The sequence below is a fragment of the Microcebus murinus genome, chromosome 16 (genome assembly GCF_040939455.1).
Source record: "Microcebus murinus isolate Inina chromosome 16, M.murinus_Inina_mat1.0, whole genome shotgun sequence".
NCBI classification, from domain to species: domain Eukaryota; kingdom Metazoa; phylum Chordata; class Mammalia; order Primates; family Cheirogaleidae; genus Microcebus; species Microcebus murinus.
In genome coordinates, this window is record NC_134119.1 from 43,926,642 (window position 1) to 43,951,869 (window position 25,228).

The 25,228-nt window shown below is 34.9% G+C and overlaps 1 protein-coding gene across 1 annotated transcript in view; it reads left to right on the top strand.

Moving 5' to 3' along the window:
• XRN2 (5'-3' exoribonuclease 2) overlaps positions 1-25,228 on the top strand; it is a 77,292-nt gene that overhangs the window by 24,529 nt on the left and 27,535 nt on the right. The window contains exons 14-24 of the mRNA XM_012739218.3: positions 4,162-4,206; positions 5,600-5,731; positions 9,043-9,161; positions 11,236-11,371; positions 13,422-13,529; positions 13,618-13,707; positions 14,350-14,422; positions 18,845-18,928; positions 20,079-20,176; positions 20,759-20,838; positions 22,121-22,177. Of these exons, the coding sequence (XP_012594672.1) occupies positions 4,162-4,206; positions 5,600-5,731; positions 9,043-9,161; positions 11,236-11,371; positions 13,422-13,529; positions 13,618-13,707; positions 14,350-14,422; positions 18,845-18,928; positions 20,079-20,176; positions 20,759-20,838; positions 22,121-22,177 (1,022 nt within the window). The remainder of the gene's footprint in view (positions 1-4,161; positions 4,207-5,599; positions 5,732-9,042; positions 9,162-11,235; positions 11,372-13,421; positions 13,530-13,617; positions 13,708-14,349; positions 14,423-18,844; positions 18,929-20,078; positions 20,177-20,758; positions 20,839-22,120; positions 22,178-25,228) is intronic.

Genomic DNA, 25,228 nt, shown 5'->3' on the forward strand with positions numbered 1-25,228 from the left:
TGGTGCAAGGTCTGGTGAACACGGTGGATGACAGAGATTTTCCAAGTCCAGCTTTTGTAGTTTGAGCAGCATTGTTTGTGCAACATGTGGTCTAGCATTGTCTTGCAAGAGGATTGGCTGTCTCTATTGACTGATCTTGGCTGCTTAATCACAAGCATCCTCATCGTTTCATCCAACTGGTTGCAGTAGACATCCACTGTAATCAACTGACCAGGTTTCATGAAGCTGTAGTGGATAATACTAGCGCTGGACCACCAAACAGACACCATTAGCTTTTTTTGATGAATATTCTGTTTTGAATTGTGTTTTGGCACTTTATCCAGCCATTGTGCTGAACACTTGCAATTGTGAAAAAGAATCCATTTTTCATCACATGTAGCAATATGGTGTAGAAATGGTTTACCTTTATATTGTGACAGCAAAGAAAGGCAAGCTTCAAGACAGTTTCTCTTCTAATGCTTGTTTAATTCATGCGGCACCTGTCTTTCCAGCTTCTTTACCTAGCCGATTTGTTTTAGATGGTCCGGTATTGTTGCAACAGTAACGTCAAACCTTGCTGTCAATTCACAGGTAGGCTGAGATGGATTTGCTTCCACTACAGCTTTCAGTTCATCAGTATCCACCTGGGTCTCAGGTTGCCTGTATGGCTCATTTTCAAGATTAAAATCACCAGAACAGAACTTCCCAAACCATCGATGCGCTGTGTGTTCATTAGCCACATCCTGATATTTGAGCTGTCTGCACTGCATTGGTTTTAAGATGGAAGTCATATTGGAAAATAACAGATTTTTGACTTATCCTGGGTTTTGCAAGAATTGCTCTTAAAAAACAATTTGAAAGATAATCACAAGCTAAAATGTGTGTTTGAAACACTGAGGATGTACCTTCACAATAAAAATAAAACTAGAAGTGTCAAGGGGAGATATCAGAGATATCAAGTGTCAAACTTAGTACATAAGGAAGTCGGACATTTCATACTTAATAACCTAATACGTACTACCTCGAGTAAAAACCTTTCTAGAAGTTTTTTTTATGCGACTTTAGCAGTCTCTGTACCATTAAATATTGGTGATAAGTTGGCTATTAGAGGAGGAAGTATGGGATTTTATAGATACCATAGTATTGCAGACTTAATATGGTTTCCAGCTGACCCGGTGGAGAGGGCATTTTAAAGCTTTGAAGCTTTTTTGGTGTCCCTGGAGTCATATGATGTCCTTTAGCATGGTGGGACATCAGGGGAAACTCTAGAAATCCAATATGAAAGTTTCTGGGTCTATGTATTTTCAGATTTTCAAAGGAGCTCATAGCACCAAAAAGATTAGAGAAGAGTAAGGTCCACCCAGGTGGGCCTTCTGTTCTGCTTAAGTGTGACTGCCATACTTAGAAATAGGTATTTAATGGACTAGCAGAACAAATGGTAGAAAAAGAATATAATATTTGTTATTAGAATTGAGCACTTATGCCAGAAATGTGATGCTTTTTTTTAATGAGCTTCACTATTTGCTTTTTATCTTATAAATGTTGTTCATTTGTTCAGCCAATATTTGTTTAGTGTTTTTATGCCAGATAGTGTTCTGAATGCTAGTGATACAGCAACAAACAAACAAAACAGATAAAAATTCCTGCCCTGGCCTGTAATCCTAGCACCCTGGGAGGCCAAGGTGGGCAGATTGTTTGAGCTCAGGAGTTTGAGACCAGCCTGAGAGAGAGCAAGACCCTGTCTCTACTAAAAATACAAAGAAATTAATTGGCCAGCTAAAAATATATAGAAAAAAGTAGCTGGGCATGGTGGCACATGCTTGTAGTCCCAGCTACTCGGGAGGCTGAGGCAGAAGGATTGCTTGAGCCCAGGAGTTTGAGGTTGCTGTGAGCTAGGCTGACACCATGGCACTCTAGCCTGGGCAACAGAGTGAGACTCTGTCTCCAGAAAAAAAAATTCCTGCCCTTACAGAGCTTACATTCTCCTAGGGGAGCTGGACAATAAGTAAAGTAACTAAGTAAGTAAATCTTGTAACCTGTTAGAGAGTGTTAAGTGCCACAAAGAAAACTAAAGTAGGTAAGGAGGCATTTGGGAAGGTGGAGATGGAGTGTTCTAGAAGAGGTGACCAGAGAAGGCCTCACAGACAGATGACTTTGAGTAAAGACCTGAAGGATATGAGGGAGTACGCCATGCAGGGCTGTACAGAAACAGCATTTGAGACAGAAGGAATTACTAGTACCAAGGCTCTGGGGTAGGAGCATACCCAGGATATCCACAGAACAGCAAGGAGCCAGGATGGCAGGGGCCAAGAGTGAAGGAGTAGAAGAGAAAGTCAGAAAGAAGATGGAGAGCCCAGTCTCGTGGGACCCAATACGGTCATTATAAGGACTATAGCTTTTATTCTGCATCAAGATCTGATACATATTCTAAAAGGATCACTACAGCAGCCATGTTGAAACTAACTGTATGGAAGCAAAGGTCAAAGCAGTGAGCTCAATGAGGAGGCTTTTTTGTGATAATCCAAGGGAGCCTGGATGGTGGCCTTAGAGATGATAAGAGATGGTTGGATTCTGAACATATTTTGAAGGCAGAATCAGTGGGATTGGCTAATGGATTATATAGAGGGGCGAAAGAAGGAAAGGTGTCAACAGTAATTCCAGGGCATTTGTCCCAGTGACTGAAAAATGTTCTGAGCAGCCCTCATTAGAAAGACTGTGGTATGTGCAAAGATGAGATGGGGAAATTTCATTTTGGACTTGTTAAGTTTGAGATAGCAAGGTGGAGATGTTGAATGGGCAGAGGCCTGGTTAGGGAGTCATCAGCATGTAGATGGTGTTTAAAGCTGTGAGACTGGCTGATTACTCCTATGGGAGGAGAGAAGTGAAGAGGTCCAAGTGCTGGGCCCAGGGGAGCATAAACATGAAGTGGTTGGGGAGTTGAAGAGTGAAGGCACTTAGCAAGACGGAAGAAGGAGAACCAGGTGAATGTAGAGTTCTGGAAGCCAAGTGGAGAGACTGTAGTGATTCAAGGAGGAAAGAGTCATGGTCAGATAAGGACTGAAAATTGGCTAATGAATTTCATAATCTGTAGGTCATTGGTGATAAAGTTAAGTTTCATTAAAGATGGGGGCAGAGCTTGATTAAAGAAATCAGTAGTTTTCACGTCTTAGGAAGTTTTAAGGTAGTTTGTCACCTGGGTTCCACTTCATAGCAGCAAACTTATGTATCCAAGGTTCAGCTCCTTTCCCAGCAGAAAGCACCAATTTCAGATCTCATTAAGGTATTATGTTGCACTTGACAGGACTGAGTTGAAAGAGATAGAAATGCAACTACTAGAATGACCATCAGTATAATACCTGTTGGCCCCTGTTTTAGACCACAGCAGCAGCCATGGCCACCCTAGCTGTTGTTTCACTTCTTGATACTCAGGGAAACCTGGACTTGGGCATGGGAGGGCTTTGAATGGCCTAGAGTTAGTGGGAAGCAAGTACAACCCAAAATCCTGTCCAGTTGAAACCATAGCTATATGTTGAAAAAGAGTGGAAGGAAAGAATCTATGTGGACTGGACCTGTTCCCGTGAGTTAAATCAGGCCAGAGTAAGCGGTGAATTTCCTTCTTCCTTTTCCTTGGATTGTCTTTTTGGAAGCTGGAGTTGGGGTTAATGTTTGAACAGAGTCCTACTTCTCTCTTTTTCCTGTTATGCCATGCATGAGACAGTCAGGAACTGTCAAGCTCTTTTTATTTAGGTGAGAGTCTCATTAAATTGTCGTGTTGATTTTTGGAAAATCTATCATCTTAGTTATTAACTGTATTTAGCTAAAACTTAAGAATTACTGTTTCCTTATACTTATTTGTATCTTCTCAGTACTGACAGCCTATTTGCTCCAGGATAGAACCAAAGGTTTTTGTAATGGTTCTTGCATTTTCCTGAAATGATGTCAAAAACTATCTGAAAAAATTCAGAGCAATTAAATTGTATTTCAATTCAGTTTCTCTACCAAGCTGAAGTTCTTTTAAGCAACACTTTGAACATACATTCTGTTGCCTAGTTTAATCATGTACCTAGATTTCTGGGATCTTCCTTTATAATTTAAATTGTCTCCCGAATCATTCCTGGTAATGTTTAACTCTGACATTTTTGTGTAATTATTTGACAGAATATGTGGATTTTATACTTTTAGGACAGTTTTAGAAGACGACAGAAAGAAAAAAGAAAGAGAATGAAGGTGAGTTTTAATTAATTTCATGAGATTGGCAATAGCATAAGTTTATAATTTGTGAAGATGATATTCATTATAGAAGCTTTATTCCTTATCCATTCAGAGTTAGGGACATAATATCCACCCAGTTGCCGCTTTACCTGGATAAAGAATACTGGCGTTAATTTTAAAGAAGCTCTTTCAAAGCTCTGGAGTTTGGTGGGAAGGGGGCAGGAGGTGGGAGGCAGGTGGCACTTAGCTCTTTGAATTGTTTATAGCAATCTAGTATTGTTTTTATAATGAAAAGGCAACCCTTTGTATCCTCTTAAAAGTTACTCTGTTTCATTCCTCTGCCGTGGTCAGATTAACTTTCCTCCAACTCCACACTCTAAACTTTGTTGTTTGTCTGCTCCAAAATCACCACTGATTTCTTCATCCCCTCAGAATCCAGTTCTGTCTTAGTTTGGTGTTCAGTGCACACTGTGATCTGGTTGAATGCCAGCTATCCAGCTTATCCCCTGCTGTATTTTATATACACCGTATCCCTGCTGATGCAGTGTTGTCTTCATTTGGTACTGCCAAATGGATTTGGACTTCGCAACTCACTCATATCTTACCTTTTCCACAAGGCCTCCCTTGTTGGTCCATGATTGTCTTAACTCTCCTGCTTCCTGCCTGTGACATTTTTTTTCTTACTTAATTGCGTAATGCTTTATAGTCATTTGACTTCATTGGTTCTTGTTTTTCTTGTCTTCCCTACTGGATTTTCAAACCCGTGGAGTTTAGGGACTATCTTTTATTGTCATGTTTTGTTAGAATTAAATAATTCCAGGAAACAAGGGAGAAAAGTAGAGTTATTTTCTTGTTGCAGGTAGGTTTAAAACTACTTAGATTGGGAGGGGCAAATTTGATTTCTACTTATTTTCTTTCAGTCAATATCTATTTTTTCAGTCAGCCAAGACTATCACCTAACTGGAAACAAAGAGTTAATTTCTAGCAAGGTGAAGAGTAAATAAAAGTTGTATTTCCTAAGTCAAACTTGACTTATTTTTTTTTTTACTTTAATTGTTGTGTTATTTTTATTTGCCTGAAATTGTGTCTTAATTGTTTTCTGAAATTGTAAACAAACGATGGGTTAGCATAATGAGACTTGAATAGATTCTGTGTATCGGGACAGTGTATTTATTGTATATAGTTTTAAGGCAGGGCTATTAAGTATTACTGACTGTTGTTTATAGGGTGTAAGTTACCATCAAATCAAGGTGTTGACAGCCCTGTAATGTTAACAGAAATCCATTTGATCTTTTAGTGAGTTTAGTAGTTAAGTACTTACAGTAAGAACTCTATTCCATTGCCCTCCTTTCTAACTGTATTGTTGTGATTTAATTTTAATTTCTATATTCCTTTCCATTTATGTTAGAGAGATCAACCAGCTTTCACTCCTAGTGGAATATTAACTCCTCATGCCTTGAGTTCAAGAAATTCACCAGGTTCTCACGTAGCCAGTAATCCGAGACATGCAGCCTATGAAATGAGGATGCAGAATAATTCTGTAAGTGGCCTACTTTTATGTGACATTGAATAGTAGTGAAAATCAGATGCCTCTTGCAGGTGTGTGTGTGAATCTTATCACTTAGCCTGGAGTTGTTTTTGTTTTACAGTGTATCAATTTCTTTGCCTTAAAAATTTTTAACTCTGTTAAATTCATCTTTATCAGTATGAAAATATCTAAATCATGTGAAAGAAAAGTACGTGGGATAGTTGATGCACACAAATATCAGTATGAAAATATCTAAATCATGTGAAAGAAAAGTATGTGGGATAGTTGATGCACACAAATATAAAGATACAGCAAAGTGGCTGCAGTGTTTTTGTAATGCATTGCTTCCTTCTCCCCCAAAGAACAGGATGGTGGATGGTGCTAGAAAGCATGTTGGAGACATCCATATGTTTCACAGCTGGAGCAAGAGGGGAGGACAGCTTTTGCTCCCTTATTTACCCTTTCCTCCCAGGGGTCAGTTATAGGCATTTTGCAAAATAGATTTTCCTCAGGCATAACTCGCACTGTCCGATTCAGGCTTCGAATAGATGTGAATAAGTATTTTAAGCCCTCACTATGTAAACTCTGGTTGTTCCCCTACTTGGCGAACTTAGAAACACAGGATGGATTTGCTGTAGTTATATTGATTTGCCTCCATGGTATCCCTCCTTATTTGAACTTTGTAATCCAAATTGCAGAAGCAAATCCAGCAAGGCCGTACTCTGTCCACCACCTTCCTGTTATAGTGGCAACAGATGATGAGCTCTCAAAACACCTGATGTGGCAGTAGCAGGGGCAAGGGAATAGACCGTAAGGTAACAGTAGAGGAAGGAAAGCTATTATGGAAGGTTCAGTATTAGATGTACATTTTTGCTATCCAAGGAAATTGCATAAGCTTGGATATTTAGGGTTTTTTTATTCTAATAGTTTTCCTGTTTTATTGCGGGGCAACCCCATATGTGGAATTTTGCCATACCAGAAGACTGATTCAATTTGTATTCACATAATTCACAGCTAGGTGTTTTAGAGCCTTAGATTTGGAATTTGAAAGATTGAGATTTTGCATCTCCTGAGAGAAGCAGCCTGGGTTTCTGTTGTGTTTTTGTTCCATTTGATTTTGGTTTTCTTGTCTCACTAACAGAGTGGGATGTAGAGGGTCAGGGAAAGGGATTGCAATGAGACATCTGGGGAGAGCAGAAAAAGCTGATGCATATTATTCAAGATTATAGTGACTACAGTCCTTGTAGGGCAGAACTGAGAGTGACTGGTATTCTCAGATGCCCTGCTGATGATAGAATGCTTTTTTCTTATTTTGGGGAGCAGGTAAGTTTAAACTTTGCCAACTGTGGTTGCTTTGAGAAGGGTTCTAGTATTATATTCAGGCTCTGTAGAGCCACAGGACTAGACTGTTGATCAATAAAATTTGCCCTGGGAGTAGGAATGGGGAGATTGGTGATAGGTTGCTTATTTGATCCTGTCTTAACCTCTCTTGACACAATTATTTTTATATAGAATAACATGGAACTGGAGTCTGCATAGTGAGATTTTCACCTAGAATGTTCTGAAGCCAGATTACCTGTTTGTTTAAAGAGAACCATTAAAGTTACGGATTTTTGCCCATTTGTTTTTTTCTGAGTTGTTGGGCTCATTAGTAGTCTCCAGTACTTGTCTACTGATGTCAGTATTGTTAATGTTTTATTAAATAGCTTCTGTTTCCTGGTATATGTGGTTTTGAATTTTGTATTCTAAAATGTAGCTTTATTATATCTGAGGCCATTCTCAGTTTAGTAGAATTTGGTTGCGAACAGCTTTTAAAAAACATTTGCCTGAATGAATTTGTTTGAATCTAGTATATTCAGAAAAGAGTACTTTTGTTGGTAGAGGCAGAGCAACAGAGATTTACCATTAAATGGTGAATGGCTTCTTTTCCTTGAAAGTCTATTATTTTTGTCTTTTAATGATGGAGTTTATGTCTTGTTAGTCAAGAATCAATTTGGGAAAGGTTGCTTTGTACAGTTTGCTTTTTGTAAAATATACAACTTCTCTGGTACTTAGACAATAAGAATATCACCTTTATAATTTAAATGATTAGTAGAGGATTAAAAAAACAATAGTGATGACTTACTACAGGGTTAACCACCATGTGCCAGGCAGGCAGTATGCCAATAATGTTTCACATATGCTGTTTCTTTTAATTCTTGCAATAACTTGTAATGAAGTAGAACATTATCATCCCTATTTTAAGATTAGGCTCATGGAGTAAATTGCCACACAGCCAGTAAAGGTATAACTTGGTATTTCAATGCAGATCTGTCTGACTAAAAATACCTGCCTCATTTTTCAAGTACAACAGTGCCTTCCTATATTTATTTTTATTAGATTTTTAAAAAGTATTGTCTATACATGTTCATGAATAAAATTGACATATATTTTTAAAAGCTTTATGCGAAATATAATTTTTTACTTTTCTTGGCCTGTGGTGTGAACTAATTGCCTTCATGCCATGGATAGTGTAACTAATTATAGTATCATTAAAATAGCCTTCTGAGTTCTCAATATTAAAATAATTCAATTTACTCAAAATAGTTAATCCTGTGAATAACAGAAGGAAAACGTCACTGAAAGTGTTCCTGCCACTTACATTTTGGTGATTTATTCATTTAACTTAAATAACTAAAGTTGCAGAAGATTTTCTTTTAATGTTTTTATTAAATATTAAAATATTTTAGGGTCTGTTATATTAATTGAGTTAGGTACAAAGGGAAGATAATAACTGAATTTAAAGTGACATCCAAGTCTTTGAAATACTGTAATAAAAATCTGCATTTTCCTAAGTTGCTTAATAGAGTTTATTTGTATAGTGAATTTTAAAAGAGAACATATAAAATAATTTAACAGTTACCTGTCAGAGTCTCATTAAACTTGCTTTCTAAAGTGGTTGTACTAGATTGAACAGTACTGTTTAACGGCATTCTCAACAGCATTGACTATTTTATATATTACTGTTATATACATTGTTATTTTTTATGTATTTTTTAATATATGAAATTAAATTTTTCTTCAGAAACATTTTTTACACTACTAATTTTAATTTTTTTGAGTTTAAGCTTAGGAAGTTTGATACTTTATTTCTCTTTTTTGGGGGCGGGTATATGAAGTGGGACAATATCAGTCTCTGTACTTTCTAAATATATTTACCATATCTATTTAATAGCTTTAAAAAAATGTGTTACTGTGAAACATGGTAGGTATTGGTGGTTGGATGTACTTTCTTATGTAAAATGAATAATGAAATCCTTCTGTAATGTCATAATTGTCTACAGAGTCCTTCAATATCACCTAATACAAGTTTCACATCTGATGGTTCCCCATCTCCAATAGGAGGAATTAAGCGAAAAGCAGAAGACAGTGACAGTGAACCTGAGCCAGAGGATAACGTCAGGTGAAGCCAGTTTTTGGTAGCACTTTGTTAGCAAATTGCTGAAATAGATGCGGTCTAATTAATGCTATTTAGCTCAGAGCAGCAGTGCCTTCAGATGCTTGCCTGTGATCTTTTTATCCACCAGTAATTAATGTGGAGGGTTAGAATAGTCAGTAAATTCCAGTGAGATATGTAAGCTATAGCTGTTAAACTTAAGTATCCAGATTAGTATGCGTGCAGGTTTTCATCTTCCAAGCCACTTTTTCCTCTGAGACCAGGCACTAGATGGGCTAGACACGAGGTGTTTAGCTCACACTATGTGATCTGAATGTTACAATTTGGAGATTAAATTTTCAAGCTGCTTAAACCTACAAAGTTCAGTTATACTTGGACACTTAATATAGTTTGCTTTAATCTTCTCAATTGAAAAGGTTTTTCCTCAAAATGAAATATCCAAAAATCATTCTGTTAAGAGACTATATATATATTTTTTAAAAACCACAAACTTAGATACGCACAGTAACAATTGTATTTCATGACAGAGGAGTTTCCCTTTTGCTATATACTTAAAATTTATAATAGGAAACTTTGATTCTGTAGTTGATCCTGAAGTTCACGATCATTATGTAACAAGATTAACAGCCTCTCATGTAATTAAATCCAGATTTCAACCCTGGGCTCCAAATACAAAAGGCAACAATCTCAATAATTGTAGCTCATTAAGAATTCAGGAAAATCATGTATTTCAAAGGTAAAGAAGACAGTAGTTGCCTGCAGCTCATGCTTCCTTTATAGGACATGGAAAGTGTGTGGTTTGTGTTTATGATTGGAAACTTTGTGTAGCTACCATGATCAATACTAGTTTAATAGGTAGCATGATTTTAGTAATTTATTGTTTAGTCCTGGTGCTGAGAATAATCATAGCAGAAATGCTTCTACTAAGAAATGCTTGAGGTCTCTTAGCATTTGTTTCATTTATATTTTCTGTAATATAGTGATATTCCACATTATAGATAGAGGATTCTTCTCCTAATTATTGTTCTATGAATGTGTGTGTTTGTAGGGGGGATTAAAATTGGTATGGTATATTCTGAAACATGACTGCAATTATTTGTGAGATCTGGCACATGTGGAAAAGAGCCCTTAATGGAGAATCATCTTGATGTTCTTGGTCTGTCCTTTAATTTTTTTTAAAGTGTTCTTTGCCTTCTTCATGTTCGTTAAATAAAATGTTTAAATTTTTTAGAGAATGACAAATGAGTACTTAAAAACACATACACTTTGGGTGAAAATGTGGTTCTTCGCATTGTATTTGCAGTGATTAATGACAATTTAGTGGATTATTTGAGTTGCTTCTAGGCTTATCAGAACATATATACATGCATGCGTATATGTGTGTATATAGATATATAGAGATACAGATGTGTATCTCTTCTCTATGTATATCTCTCACCTTTCCTTAAGCCATCAACAGCTTTTAGCTGAAAGAAGGATAAGGTCCAAGCAAAGATAGAGAGAATAGCTGTATACAATTTCTGCCTAGTTTCTACATTATTCTTTTATAAGTGATTTTTCACATTTAAAAATATTAACCTATTCAAGTATGTTTTTAAAGTAATTTAGTTGACTTTCTTTGTATAGTTTGAATATATTTTAACAGACTGAGGAACTTGAACTGTATGAAATATCTTCAGTATTTGACTCTTAATGTAGTTTTAGAATTATACAATAAAATATGTAAAGCAGTATTAAAATTTGAGCAAATCAGTGTTTTGTATCTGTTTTAATAATTTTTTTTAAAAAAGTAGTTTTATAATGGCCTTACCAAAATCACTGTTTGTGTTTTTAATGTTTAACTATCTTTAAGTTGATAATAATGTTTTTAATGTTTAACTGTCTTTAAGTTGATAGTAGTTATCTGAAAGTAGACTTTTTATAAATAATTAAATGGATCTCTGTTAGCACTACTATTTAACTCATTCACATTTCCCCAGATATTAAATTAAATATAAATTGATTTGGGATATAAATTGGTAGACATTCCATTACTCAAAGTGCATTAATTCAACATAAACTGGCTTTGCCTGGTTTTTAGGTTATGGGAAGCTGGTTGGAAGCAGCGGTACTATAAGAACAAATTTGATGTTGATGCAGCTGATGAGAAATTCCGTCGTAAAGTTGTACAGTCTTATGTTGAAGGACTTTGCTGGGTTCTTCGATATTATTACCAGGTACAAAAGAATATTTTTCTCTAACTCTAGAGGTGATCTTTTAGAAAGAGCAATTTCTATAACAATATATATTATTATATATTATATATAATAACAATATATATTATACATATATATGTAATATATATAACAATATATATTATAACAATATATATTATTGAGCTGTATCCTGAAATAAAACCCAGACTTATGTTTAAAGCTTCCTGTTCAGAAATTCATAATATTTGTTCATAAAGACTCTGAAGCTCCTTAGGTATTAATATATAAACAAAGCTATGTTTGTTGTTAAAGGCTTTTTCAGCATCAAATAGTAGAGTTGACTGTACTTTGTCTTTAAAATGATTAAAGTGTTTTTTAATTGGAATTTAAAAATGACTGGATAGGCCGAGCGCAATGGCTCACGCCTGTAATCCTAGCACTCTGGGAGACCGAGGTGGGCGGTTTGCTCGAGGTCAGGAGTTCGAAACCAGCCTGAGCAATAGCGAGACCCCATCTCTACTATAAATAGAAAGAAATTAATTGGCCAACTAATATATATAGAAAAAATTAGCCGGGCATGGTGGCACATGCCTGTAGTCCAGCTGCTCGGGAGGCTGAGGCAGCAGGATTGCTTGAGCCCAGGAGTTTGAGGTTGTAAGATAGGCTGGTGCCATGGCACTCACTCTAGCCTGGGCAACAAAGCGGGACTCTGTCTCAAAAAAAAAAAAAGACTGGATAATTGATAATCACTAAATTACTGAACAAAGGACAAAGCCTAGAAAATACCAATAAGTATTTGAATGATACCATCTTCTCCATAATAGGGTGATGCTACATAAAGTTATTTTTTTAATTTATTTTTAATTATGGGTACGTAATAGTTGTGTACCTTTATGAGGGTATATGTGATGTTTGGTACAGGCATGCAGTGTGAATTAATCAAATCAGGATAATTGGGGTATCCACCACCGAAGGCATTTAACATTTCTTTGTGCCAGGAAAATTCCAGTTCCACTCTTTTAGTTATTTTAAAGTATACCCTAATTTATTGTTGATTCTAGTCACTTTGTTGTGCTGTCAAATATTGTTCATTCTATCTATATATTTGCACCCATTAGCCATCCTCACTTTATCTTTGCTTCTCTGCTACCCTTCCCAGCCTCCGGTGACCATCATTGTATTCTCTGTCTCCATGAGATCATTTGTTTTTAATATTTAAAATTGGAGTACTTTGAATCTGTACCTTTTGGTAACTGAGATGTCAGATTGTTGCAAGATTAGGGAGACATTTTGGGGATTGTATCACTGATAGTTAACATCTGGTTTTGTGCTCAGAGAGCAAACCAAGTTAAGTTTGGTATCACCTGGGGATAGATGGTGTTTGTCAGTAAGAAGAAAGTAACACAATGCACCAAGTATTGACTATAAAATATTTTATTTGCATATTTTACTCCTATCAAGATTTTAATTCACTAGGCATAGAGTGAGAACATGTCAGACATCTCTTTTCTTAGGTATATAACTTGCTTTTGTTTTCTTTTCCATGTGTTTACTCAAATATTTTTATAGTCAAGAGAATGTTATACGAAAATATAATAGTGAATTGTAAAATGAAACTTTCGGCAGTTTTACTGTCAACCATTGTTTAAGTAATGTCATTAACCACCTTCATGCTCAGTAAATGTTAGCTGCCAACTGCTTTTTGTTTTAGTTGATGATGGCAGCTCTAGATTTGGAAAGAACTGTCACCAAATATATTTTAAGGATAAAACTCTTCACCAAATTGTGTTTGTGGACATAAAGGCATTAACTATGTTTATTATATATGCTTTGGAGTATTATTTTAAGCCAAGGAGCCATTGATATGAAATAGAAAGTTCAGATTTAATCAAAATAATTTTTAGGGTTCATGGAAAAAAATCAATATATGGAATATATACCAGAAGTCTTATGTTTTATGAATAGAACATTATAGGGTAATAGTCTAATTTTTATTTCCTTTTTTCATTGTGTCCATCATTAACACAGGTTTTTGTTGTTTTTGTTTTGTTTGTTTTTCTAATGATTCTAGGGCTGTGCTTCCTGGAAGTGGTATTATCCATTCCATTATGCACCATTTGCTTCAGATTTTGAAGGTATTGCAGACATGCCATCTGATTTTGAGAAGGGTACAAAACCGGTAAGCTTAATTATTTGAAGTCATAAAATTTACAGAATTTTAGGTGGTAATAATTTTGGGCCTTTAACATTTTTTTTCTTTCGTGCAGTTTAAACCACTGGAACAACTTATGGGAGTTTTTCCAGCTGCAAGTGGTAACTTTCTACCTCCATCATGGCGGAAGCTCATGAGTGATCCCGTGAGTATTTTGAGTGTGTGGGTAATTGGATTTTTGTCATGTATTTTATTAACTTTATTCACAATCGATTTTGCATCTCATATTTAGAATAGTGAAGCACAGAAACAAAACTTTTGAGTTCTTCTGTATATTTTTCACTACATATTTTTTTTTTTCCTGCTTTCTTTGGCTATCAGTACCCTACCAGAAAATAAAATTCTTGTTTGGGAGTAGTTGTTATAACTGTCATTTTATTCTCAGCTTACTTGTGAGTCTATTTTTATTTGTTCCTGCCATGTATGGTGGCTACCAGAGCTCAGAAGACTGGCTTCCCTAACTTGTTTTGTATGCTAGTTAGAAAGAGTGAGACCCAGCTAGGAGGTTGCTATAGTAAATCAACTCTGCTTGTCTGAGGCCCACAGTTGTCAGTTCTAAAATCCTTATACAGTAATACCTTTTCTATTCATCTTTTAAAATAAAATTCTTAATTTTGTTTTAGTAGACTTGGGATGAATGATCTCGTATCTTAATAATATTTTTTTTAAAAGGAATGCACTTTGTTTCCTCATCAGGCCTGATAACTTGAATGAAAGTCATATTAAATTCTCTATAACAGAGACGTGTGACTTCTGTTTTGATTCTCGACTTTTCTCTCTGATACAGGATTCTAGTATAATTGACTTCTATCCTGAAGATTTTGCTATTGATTTGAATGGGAAGAAATATGCATGGCAAGGTAAAATTTAGACATTATTATAACCTTTTGGTAAAACTGTAAATCAACATGATTTAGGGGATGAAAGAATTCTGTAAACAGTAAATATTTTAAGAATTATATGTAAGGAAGCAGGGAAGAGGAAGAAAAAAAAGAATTATATGTGAAAAATTGATATTTCTTCAGCCAACCTGAGATTAGCAATGATTAATAGTAGTTTTAATAGTAACATGCTGATAAACAGTAAATTGGGTTGAAAAAAGGTGATAATTATATCTTTTGTCTCCTTTATGAGTAATTAATGGGACTTTGTTCTATTCATTCAGTAGCTCATTAACACCTTTTAAGGTTGCTGAGATACAGAACATGATAGTGTCCATGTATGTGGAGATTCACTGTACTCCATGGAAACTTTTGAAAAATATATTAGAAATTTTTATTTAGTTTAAGTAGTTTATATTGATCATTACCTATTATTTTTCATCCCTTCTATTAGCAGATTTTGTAGGAATGGCACTATAAAATTAGTACTAAATTTAAGGTACTATTCACCACCCAACTAATGTGTTGATGATTGAATGTAAAACACAATAAAGAAATCTCACACAATAAGCCAATTGTTGTTTCACACCAAACTCCACTTTCATTAAATCATTTTAACCTTTTCTTCCACCGTATACTTTTCTAGGATAATGAGCAGGTTTGGTAAAATCATGTTTTCACTTTTTCTTGATTATTTGCTGTGGGTGGAATGACCAGTAAAAAGACTCAAAGGGAATCTTGAGGCAAAAGGGCATAAATAATAATTCACAAATTGGAAAATTATTATTTTATGAGGTTTTAGGGTTGATTTTTGTTTCAGGTAGTAGCAGAAATTTTATATTACTATAATTGGAAGTACATTCCATTGATAGGGGTTATAGAATGTTGTGTGCTCTGTGGTCTTACGTTGTTATATGTAAATGGACCGGAGATTTCAAGTTGTTTTTCAGGGTGTTTTGTGGAGGATATTTTGATTAGAGAGGGAAGCAGCATAGGAAAATGGGGGATGGTAAAGTAAAAATAATAAGTAAATTATTTAATAAGGAGATACATTTAGGTGAGTGTCAAATTAATTAAATCCTTGTATGGGTTTATTAAATAAGTAAATAAATATGTAAACATGCAGATGACTTGCCAATTATATCATTGTATTATATATCATTTCTATCACCAACAAGGGAGAGTTATTTTCAGTAAAATTTAACTGTAGGGAAGAAGTAAGGCAATGTACAAATGTTCAGATTTCTCAACATTCATGCCAACATTTGTTGTTTTCTGTTTTATTTATTTTTTTTGTAGTAGCCATCCTAATGGGTGTGAAATGCTCTCTCATTGTGTTTTTGATTTGCATTTCCCTTAATGATTAGTGTGATATTGAGCATATTTTCACATACTTACTGGCCATTTCTATATCTTCTTTGGAGAAATGTCTGCTCAAGTGCTTTCCCTGATTTTGAATTGGGTGATTTGATTTTTTATTGTTGTTATATTGTAAGAGTTCTTCATATGTTCTAGACATTAATCCCTTATTGGATGTATGATTTGCATATGCTTTCTCCCATTCTGTGGGTTATCTTTTCAGTCTGTGATGATGTTCTTTGATGCACAAAAGTTTTTAATTTTTTTTTTTTTTGAGACAGAGTCTCGCTTTGTTGCCCAGGCTAGAGTGAGTGCCGTGGCGTCAGCCTAGCTCACAGCAACCTCAAACTCCTGGGCTCCAGTGATCCTTCTGCCTCAGCCTCCCGAGTAGCTGGGACTACAGGCATGTGCCACCATGCCCGGCTAATTTTTTTTTTTATATATATATCAGTTGGCCAATTAATTTCTTTCTATTTATAGTAGAGACGGGGTCTCGCTCTTGCTCAGGCTGGTTTTGAACTCCTGACCTTGAGCAATCCGCCCGCCTCGGCCTCCCAAGAGCTAGGCTTACAGGCGTGAGCCACAGCGCCCGGCCAAGTTTTTAATTTGAATAAAGACCAGTTTATGTTCTTTTGTTGTTGCCTGTGCCTTTCGTGTCATATCCAAGAAATCATTGCCAAATCCAGTGTCATGAATCTTTCCCCCTATATTTTCTTATAAAAGTTTTATAGTTTTAGCTCTTATATTTAGGTTTGTGATCCATTTTGAGTTAATTTTTGTATGTGGTATAAAGTATGGGTCCAACTTCATTCTTTTGCATGTGGATATTTAGTTTTCCTGGCACCATTTGTTGAAAAGGCCATCCTTTCTCCCATTGAATAGCGTTAGCAATCTTGTTGAAAATTAATGGAGTGTATATATAAGGGTTTATTTCTGGGCTCTCTATTCCATGTTTTAAAATTTTAATTACTATAGCTTTGTAGTAAATTTTAAAGTCGGAAATTTTGAGTCTTCCAACTTTATTCTTCTTCAAGATTGATTTGGCCATTTGGGGTCTCTTAGATTCCATATGAATTTTAAGATGGGTTTAAACTTTGAACTCTAATATTTTATATAAATACTTTTACTTACTAGGCTCAGTAGCAAGAACATACTTTCTTGAGGTAAAATTTAGTACAATTAGGAAATATAGTTATTTCCCCATACATGTTTTTAAAACTTAGTGAAAGTAATTATAATACTTAGTTAAGTTCTTCCCTGGGTTGAGTACAAAACTGTATCTAGGTACTTTTCCAACATTTTCTGAACATGTATACTTATCAACATTATGTATAATTTAATAGTAATATTATTTTTGTAAAATCTGCTTAGTACTATATAGATATATATATAGCATAGTAGTTTCAATTGCTATATAATTTGTATATAAATAGAGAATTTAAGTAATTTGATCAAAGTCACACAGTGGCAGCCAAGATCTAAACCCGGAGAGTCTGATTCTAGAGCTCACAGTTGAAATGACTGTTCACTTGAGTATCACCACTACTTGAGCTACTTCTGGGTGGTTGAGAGGATGAAATGAGATAATACATGTAACATAGTAAATGCTCAGAAAACAGCTGCTTTTTCATTTTTACCATCAGCTCACTCTCTAGCACTGTCTTATCTGGATGTAAGGCATTCCTTTCTACACTGGCCAGTAGGGCTGATTTTATTGCTTAGTAACTTTATTGCTGTCAGTAGCACTGCACATTGCTTACTGATTAGATTTAGCTTCTGTAGTTGATATTATAGGAAATGTTTTGTAGGTTATTTTAGATCTTAAATACAGGAGATAAAAAACAGAAGCTTAAATAAAATTATGTATATTGCCCATGTCCCCCTTTCCCCCTTGAGACAAAGCCTCAAGCATGACCATCCCCCAAACATCTCATTCATTGTATTTGTATATACCCATCCCCTCCTCCCCCCGAATTCAATTTCTTTTTAACAGAAAAAATTAAACATTCCACTGCCAAGGCCAAAGCATCACTTGAGGCCTTGAGTTCAAGATCAGCCTGAGCAACATAGACCCCCATCTCTACAAAAAATAGAAAAATTAGTTGGGTGTGGTGGTGCACGCCTATAGTACCAACTATTAGGGAAGCTGAGCAGGAGGACAACTTGAGCCCAGGAGTTCAAGGTTGCAATGAACTATGATGATGTCACTGTACTCTAGCCCAGGCAACAGTGAGACCCTGTTTCAAAAAAGAAAAAACTTTTTAAAAACTATATATAGCAGAACATATATATACTTCAATAATTTTGTATATTTTCCTAGTAATAGATGTTGTATTAGTGACATGCTGCTTTGAAAATTATGGATAGGGTCCAAATAAAACAATGTCCTTAATTCTGGCATACTCCAGAGGCTCATTTTCAGCCTCAGGTGAACAGACTCTGTTCTGTCTTCTGCCTCCAAGTTTATTTAATCAAGTCTAAAGATTTTTTGTTTATAAATTAATTGGTAGGCTTTAAAATATAAACTGTATTTGTTTAAAATATAAACAATAAACAATATTAACCTATTTATTCTAGTTGAACACAACTGAATATTTTAATTGAATGATCTCATTTTACAAAATAAATGTATTTTACAAAATACTAGAAAGATTACAGGCGTAGCTTGAGCCCCAGGGAGATTAACTGGCTTTCCTGAGGCCATCTTAGTAAGTAAGGTGAGAACATAGACTAATATTCATGTGGCCACTGATTCATATCATTTCATTTAAAAATTTTATCACCACAGAGTTAAGATTCAGAACATATGATTTTCTGTGTGAGCCATTTTAAAGATAGAAAATATGTAGAATTTTTTCTTCTACCACCATGTAGAAAATATTAGCACCTGAGTTTTGGCTAGATGAGACAACAGAGGTTAATTTCAAAATGTTTTCATATCAGCAAGGATGTTCTACTAAAAACATTTATTTGGACGAATGATAAGTTGGAATGTAGGTGATCCTAATAGTTGGGGTGGTTTGTGTGTGTTTGTTTTCCCAGGTGTTGCTCTGTTGCCATTTGTGGATGAGCGAAGGCTGCGAGCTGCCCTAGAAGAGGTATACCCAGACCTCACTCCAGAAGAGAGTAAGAATTTCACTTCCACTTGATCAACATGGATCTGTATAATATAGACTTTACATTTTATAACAAATGTTAACTTTGCTTCTTAATTTATTATCTTTAACTTGAGTTTTACTTAAATGTTTGTTAAATTTTTAAGAAAGCAGCACTTCATGAATATCCTTTGAATTTTTGATTATTATATGACAGTCACACACAAAAGTATTTTTGCCTGTTGGGAAGATTTTTATTCATTTTCTCCCATCTGCCATCTCCCCTTCTGTTCCCCTGCCCCCAAATAATAACAGCTTTACTTGCAAGTTTAGGGTGAAACAAATGCATGTGCCTTAGAGTGCTAATGTGAAATGTTATTTTGCATAAAAAATGGAATTTTGTAATTAATACCAATAGTGGTATTCAGACTGGCAAATTTTAAAACTGGGCTCTATTGAAAAATGTATTTAATGCCAGTATAAGAAGCCTGTAGAAACAATTTCTTTATCAACTATCTTTAGAATAAACTTTGTCATCAGATGATACAATTTGTGTTTCCTCAGGGAATGTTTTTATATTTTTTATACTAAGGAATTGAGTTCTTTATAAATGACCTTGCCTTTTTATCTTGCAGTATATTCAGATATCTTACAGTGATTTTTTATCCTGATAGTGGTTGATCTTTGATACCTATTGTCAAAATATTTTTTCTTCCATAGAGACAAATAATACATTTAGGTCTGTCACTTCTTAAAAATGCAAAAAACAAAACAAAACAAAAAAACAAAAAGCTTTTTAGATTGATATGTAATCGTTGTATATATTTTTGGGACGCATGTGATATTTTAATATCCATATATACTGTATAATGATCAAATCAGGGTAATCGAAATATCCATCACCTGATTTTTCTTCTGTTGGGAACATTATAATTCTTGTCCTCTAGTTATTTTGAAATATACAATAAGTTATTGTTAACTGTAATTTCCCTGGTATGCTGTCAAATATTACAACTTATTCCTTCTGTATACATATCACTTTTAAATTAGTTTTTGTAATTTTATAATTAAGTTTTAAAAACTTAGATGCTTTCCCATGTTTTACTCTCATAAAAATTGGTCTTGCACATATAAAAATTTTTTAATCTATAGATCTTATTCTTTTTTTATTTTCCCCCCAGCCAGAAGAAACAGCCTTGGAGGTGATGTCTTATTTGTGGGGAAACATCATCTACTCCACGACTTCGTTTTAGAGCTGTACCAAACAGGTTCTACAAAGGTATGGAATGCAGTTTGGTTAATTAAGAATGTATTTTTTTACATTGTGCTAAAGTATACATAATGTGAATTTACCATTGTAATCATTTTTAAGTGGCATTAATTATATTCATAGTGTTGTGCAACCATCACCATTATCCATTTCCAGAACTTTTTCATCTTTCCAAACAGAAATTCTGTAGCCTTTAAACAATATTAAACAGTATCTCTTCATTCTGCCCTCTCCCTGGCCTCTGGTAATTTCTCTTCCACTTTCTGTTTCTGTGAATTTGCTTGTCTTGGGTGCTTCATGTAAGTGGAATCATATCATACTTGTCATCTGTATCTGGATTATACTATAGTGTTTTCAGGGTTCATCCATGTTGTAGCATGTGTCAGAATTTTCATTCCTTTTTATGGCTGTTGTTCTACTTGTACATATATACTACATTTTGTTTATTCATTCATCTATTGATGGGCATTTGGGTTGTTTCCACCTTTTGGTTTTTATAAATAATGCTGTGAACATTGGTGTAAAAGTATCTGCTTAAGTCCCCATTTTCCGTTCTTTTGGGTATGTAATCAGGATTGCATTTTTCCACAGCCAGTAGATGTACCACCTGAACTATGTCATGGGATTCAAGGAAAGTTTTCTTTGGATGAAGAAGCCATTCTTCCAGATCAGTAAGTGTTCATTGTATATATTAATAATGGAGGCAACTGGAAGGAAGTTTAGTCAGCATTTTTTACTTATCATCTAAATGTTTATTTTCTAGTAATAGTGAGAAAATTATATTTAAAACAAAACAAAACCCTGCTAAGAAAGGCTTGGATTTATAGTCCAGCTCTCCATATATATATATATATATATATATATATATATAGTAGCTGTGTCACCTTGTGCTCTGGGTGTCCCTGAAACCTTTTCAGAGCATCCAGGAGGTCAAAACTATTTTCATAATAATACTGAGCTGTTATGATATTATTTGGTTTTCTCACTCTGTTCCTTTCTTCAGTGTACAGTGGAGTTTTCCAGAGGCTAATGTAGTGTGATATCTCGAGACACTGAATCAGAAGCAGAGAGAGAATCCAGCTATTATTAAGATAGATAACTAAGCCAGATATTAATGAGATTTTGTTTTAAAAATGTAAAACCATGACACTCCTTTCTCATTTATTTTTGATTATAAAAAATAGCTTTTTTATCAAACATTTATGTTAACATGTAATACATTACATGTTAGTATAGATAATAATAGTGTAGATAATGATAGTATCTTTAATTTAGAATTTTAAAAATTTCTTAGTCTTAATTTTTATAAGTAAATGTTGATAAATATAGCCAGTATAAACAAAAGCTCTTTGAGGTCCTCAGTAATTTTTAAGAGTGTAGAAGGGTTCTGAGACCAGAGTTTGAGAACAGCTGCTCAAGGGTATATATTCAGGAATGGAATTGCTGATCATAGATTAGGTGTGTCTTTTCTAGGTAATATCAGTTGGTTTTTCAAGGTGGTTACACTATGTTAAAATCCCAGTGGCAGTTTGTGAGAGAACTCATTGCTCTACATTCTGGCAAACCCTTGAGATTGTCTTGACTTTAATTTTTGTCAATGTGATAGATGCTTATTGGCATCTTGTGGTTTATAGTTGCATTTCTCTGATTATTAATGAGGTTGAATGTCTTATGGTTAATGGTTGACCATTTCATTTATGAAGGTTCCTGTTCTGCTTTTTTATTGGGTAATCTATTTTCCCCTCTTTTTGAATTTAGGCATTCTTTACAAATTCTTTTGTTTATGAGATAATAACAAGACAGGATCATTTTTTAAAGATATAAGTGATTATATTATTTTTGTCAGTGCATTCTAATGATTCTTCTTTTTTAAAGCCTAACATAATAACATCTTTCTTCCACTTACCTAAAAGGTTACAGTTTACATGTGGTTCTTCCCTTGTTTGCTTTTAGAGTAGTATCTTCTCCTGTTCCCATGTTACCAGATCTGACACAGAACACTGCAATCAGGTAAGTTTTCCAAAATTCATGGCATTCACCCAGAGCACAGCTCTGAACTTGCAAATAAATTTTAAAAGACCTCTGATTCACAAGGAAATTGCAGCTGTTAATCCAATGCTTTGAGATTGGAAGAGTCCCTGTGTTGCAGACCTCAGAGCAGAGCCTCTTGACTTTAAATTATGTATATTGTTAAGGTTGCTGATTTAACAAGCCTGCTTATCTGTTTTCTGGTTTCCCCTGACAACCTCTAATTCCTCCTGGATTAGGAAAGTGGGAGGTAGAGAGTAGGAGTTTCTAGTAGTTTGTTATGTAGGATCAAACAGAACTGTACACCCTGGAGTCTCACACAGCTTCACCGTATTATAAAAGACCACTTTAATTATGTTTATAGTCACAGTCCTGCAGAGTTTAAAACAAAAATATTTTGTAGTATATTTTAGTTAAGATGAGATAGAATGTATTTGTGAAAATTTTTATCAATAGCTATTCAAAACTTGAAGGACTAGTTTCTGCTATCTGGAAAACTTACTTATACCTCAGTTCTTCAGTGCTGACAGCCTTTTCTATTGAGTAAAAATAATGTAAAATGTAATGTGACTGTTAGGTTCAAAATCAACAAACTTACTCATTTATATAATCTAATGACTAATCTTGATGGCAGAGCTTAATTGCCATCTTTTCCAATCTAGGCAAGACTAAAGCAAATTCATCTCAGGTATTCAAAAATTTGGTAAAAGCCTGCTAATCCTGCATCTTCCTGTCCCACCCATTTTTATTTCTCCTCTTCTCATGAAATATTTTAGATTTTACTTAGATTTCTTATTGTGAAATATAAGCATATTTATTTCCTATCTTTAATGGATTTAGGTAGTAATTGATGACCATTCTAGCAGGACGTTTATTTAAAGAACTATTGTGAGTTCGGAAAATCTTCTTGGATTAGTTGCTTTCATTTATCATTACACATAATTTTTTAATCTTTACACGTAATTTGTCCTGACTCTTTGTCTTTGTGCTCTTTTGTTAAGGCTGGAGTATAGAATTGAAAGGCATGCTCCTAAGCCCATCACAAACAATCTGGCTCTGACAGATTCGATGTGGACACTGGGGTCTCTGGCTTACGTTGAAGCATTGGCGCTTCAGGCCAGTTAATTCCACAGCCCTCTCTTTGGATTGTCACATGTTTGCTTGTGTGCCTTAATTTGTTCTGCATATTTTCAAGAGTCTTCTTGCCTAGCTCTCTAGAAATAGTTAATTCTACTTAATTTTCTAATTAGGATAGAGAGGCTTGTTCAGAGGAGAGTTACAAAATTAATGGACAGATTCTGGAATTTTTATTTGGATGATGATGATGTTGGTTGGTTAGTTGTTTATTTCTGAGCCTGAATGAGCCTTTAGTATTTGGTACTATGCTAACAGGATTTTTAAATTTATAAAACAAATCCTAGATCTAGGACCATATTCAGATGTATGTTGAAACTAACTTCATAACGAAATTGATTTAATTGAGTTAATTTTCTAAAGATCCATGAAAGACCAAAGTTAACTTTATGTGAGATAATTTTCACTGTGTTCTCTGAGAAGTAATGTTGAAGCTGTGATCCAGTTTACTGTACTTTTTTGTGTGTTTTAGGGCTTGTTTTGCATCCCAGTGTTATATTTGTGTTATAAACAAAAATCTGAAAATGCAGGCTTAAGTGTCACTTGCCAGTTATTTCTATTTTGACTCCTAGCATTTTTTCCCCTTTCCTATTTGGATACATCTAGTATCCTATTACACATTGAAGAAGGTGTTTCCTCAGGTTGAGTTTAAGTTACTTCTTCTCATTGCATGCAGACTTATCTCTATTATACAAGTTATTGAAGTATCTTAAGTTCATAGAAGGACACTTAGAGAATACAATCAGCTCCGACCTAGGAGATCATTTTTTCCCAAATCTGTTTTCATAAATCATTCAGCTTATTAGTAGTTTAACTTTGAATAGAACAGAGCTATTTTCCTTAATTTTCCTCATCCTGCTGTTCTTCCACCATTATAGTTTGTCTAGACATGGTATTTTCCAAATAAATCTTTTTTAACTTTAAATATATAAAACCTTCTGCGTATGATTTTAAAATTATAGTAAAGTTATCTTCCAGGTTTATTCACATGGAGGGGTAGGTGTAAACACACACACATACACACTCTTACTTCTGCTTTTTCAAGGCCTTACATAATATGGCAGAGCTATAGCTCTGAACCTGAATCCTCAGGACCACCTCATACTCATCCCTTTAGTATCCTTTTGACCTCTCCTCCTTCCCATTGTTTAGGTTTAGAATGCTCTTCCCTTCTTTTTTTTTTTTTATTTTTTTACTTTTTTAAGACAGCGTCTCACTTTGTTGCTCAGGCTAGAGTGAGTGCCATGGCGTCAGCCTAGCTCACAGCAACCTCAGACTCCTGGGCTTAAACAATCCTACTGCCTCAGCCTCCCAAGTAGCTGGGACTATAGGCATGCGCCACCATGCCCAGCTATTTTTTTCTATAATTTTAGTTGGCCAATTAATTTCTTTCTATTTATAGTAGAGACAGGGTCTCGTTCTTGCTCAGGCTGGTTTCGAACTCCTGAGGTGGAGCAATCTGCCCGCCTCGGCCTCCCAGAGTGCTAGGATTACAGGCGTGAGCCACTGCGCCCGGCCTCCCTTCTTTTCTCTGCCTACCTCTGGCTTGCCCTTCAGTGCTTGTCTTCTAAAGCATAACTTATAATTTATATAATTTTTATGTAATTTTCAGCAGTAGCATTGTTAGGTTTTTCATTTTTCTCTCATAGCACTTAGCATAGTGCTAAAGCCTTACAAAAGATCAGTTGTTCATAGTGTTGGAACCAGTGTTTGCCAGAGTCTTCCAAGAGCCCAAACTTTTCAGAGAAGTGTTTCTTTAACTTTTGTATTCACTTTTGGATGAATCAGGCAAGTATAGAACATTTTATCTCTTTAAGATGTTTTAAAAAAAACATGAATATGTATGGAGATTTATTTTTAATGTAACCATACCTGCAGCATTTGTAAGGCTCTTGGTTG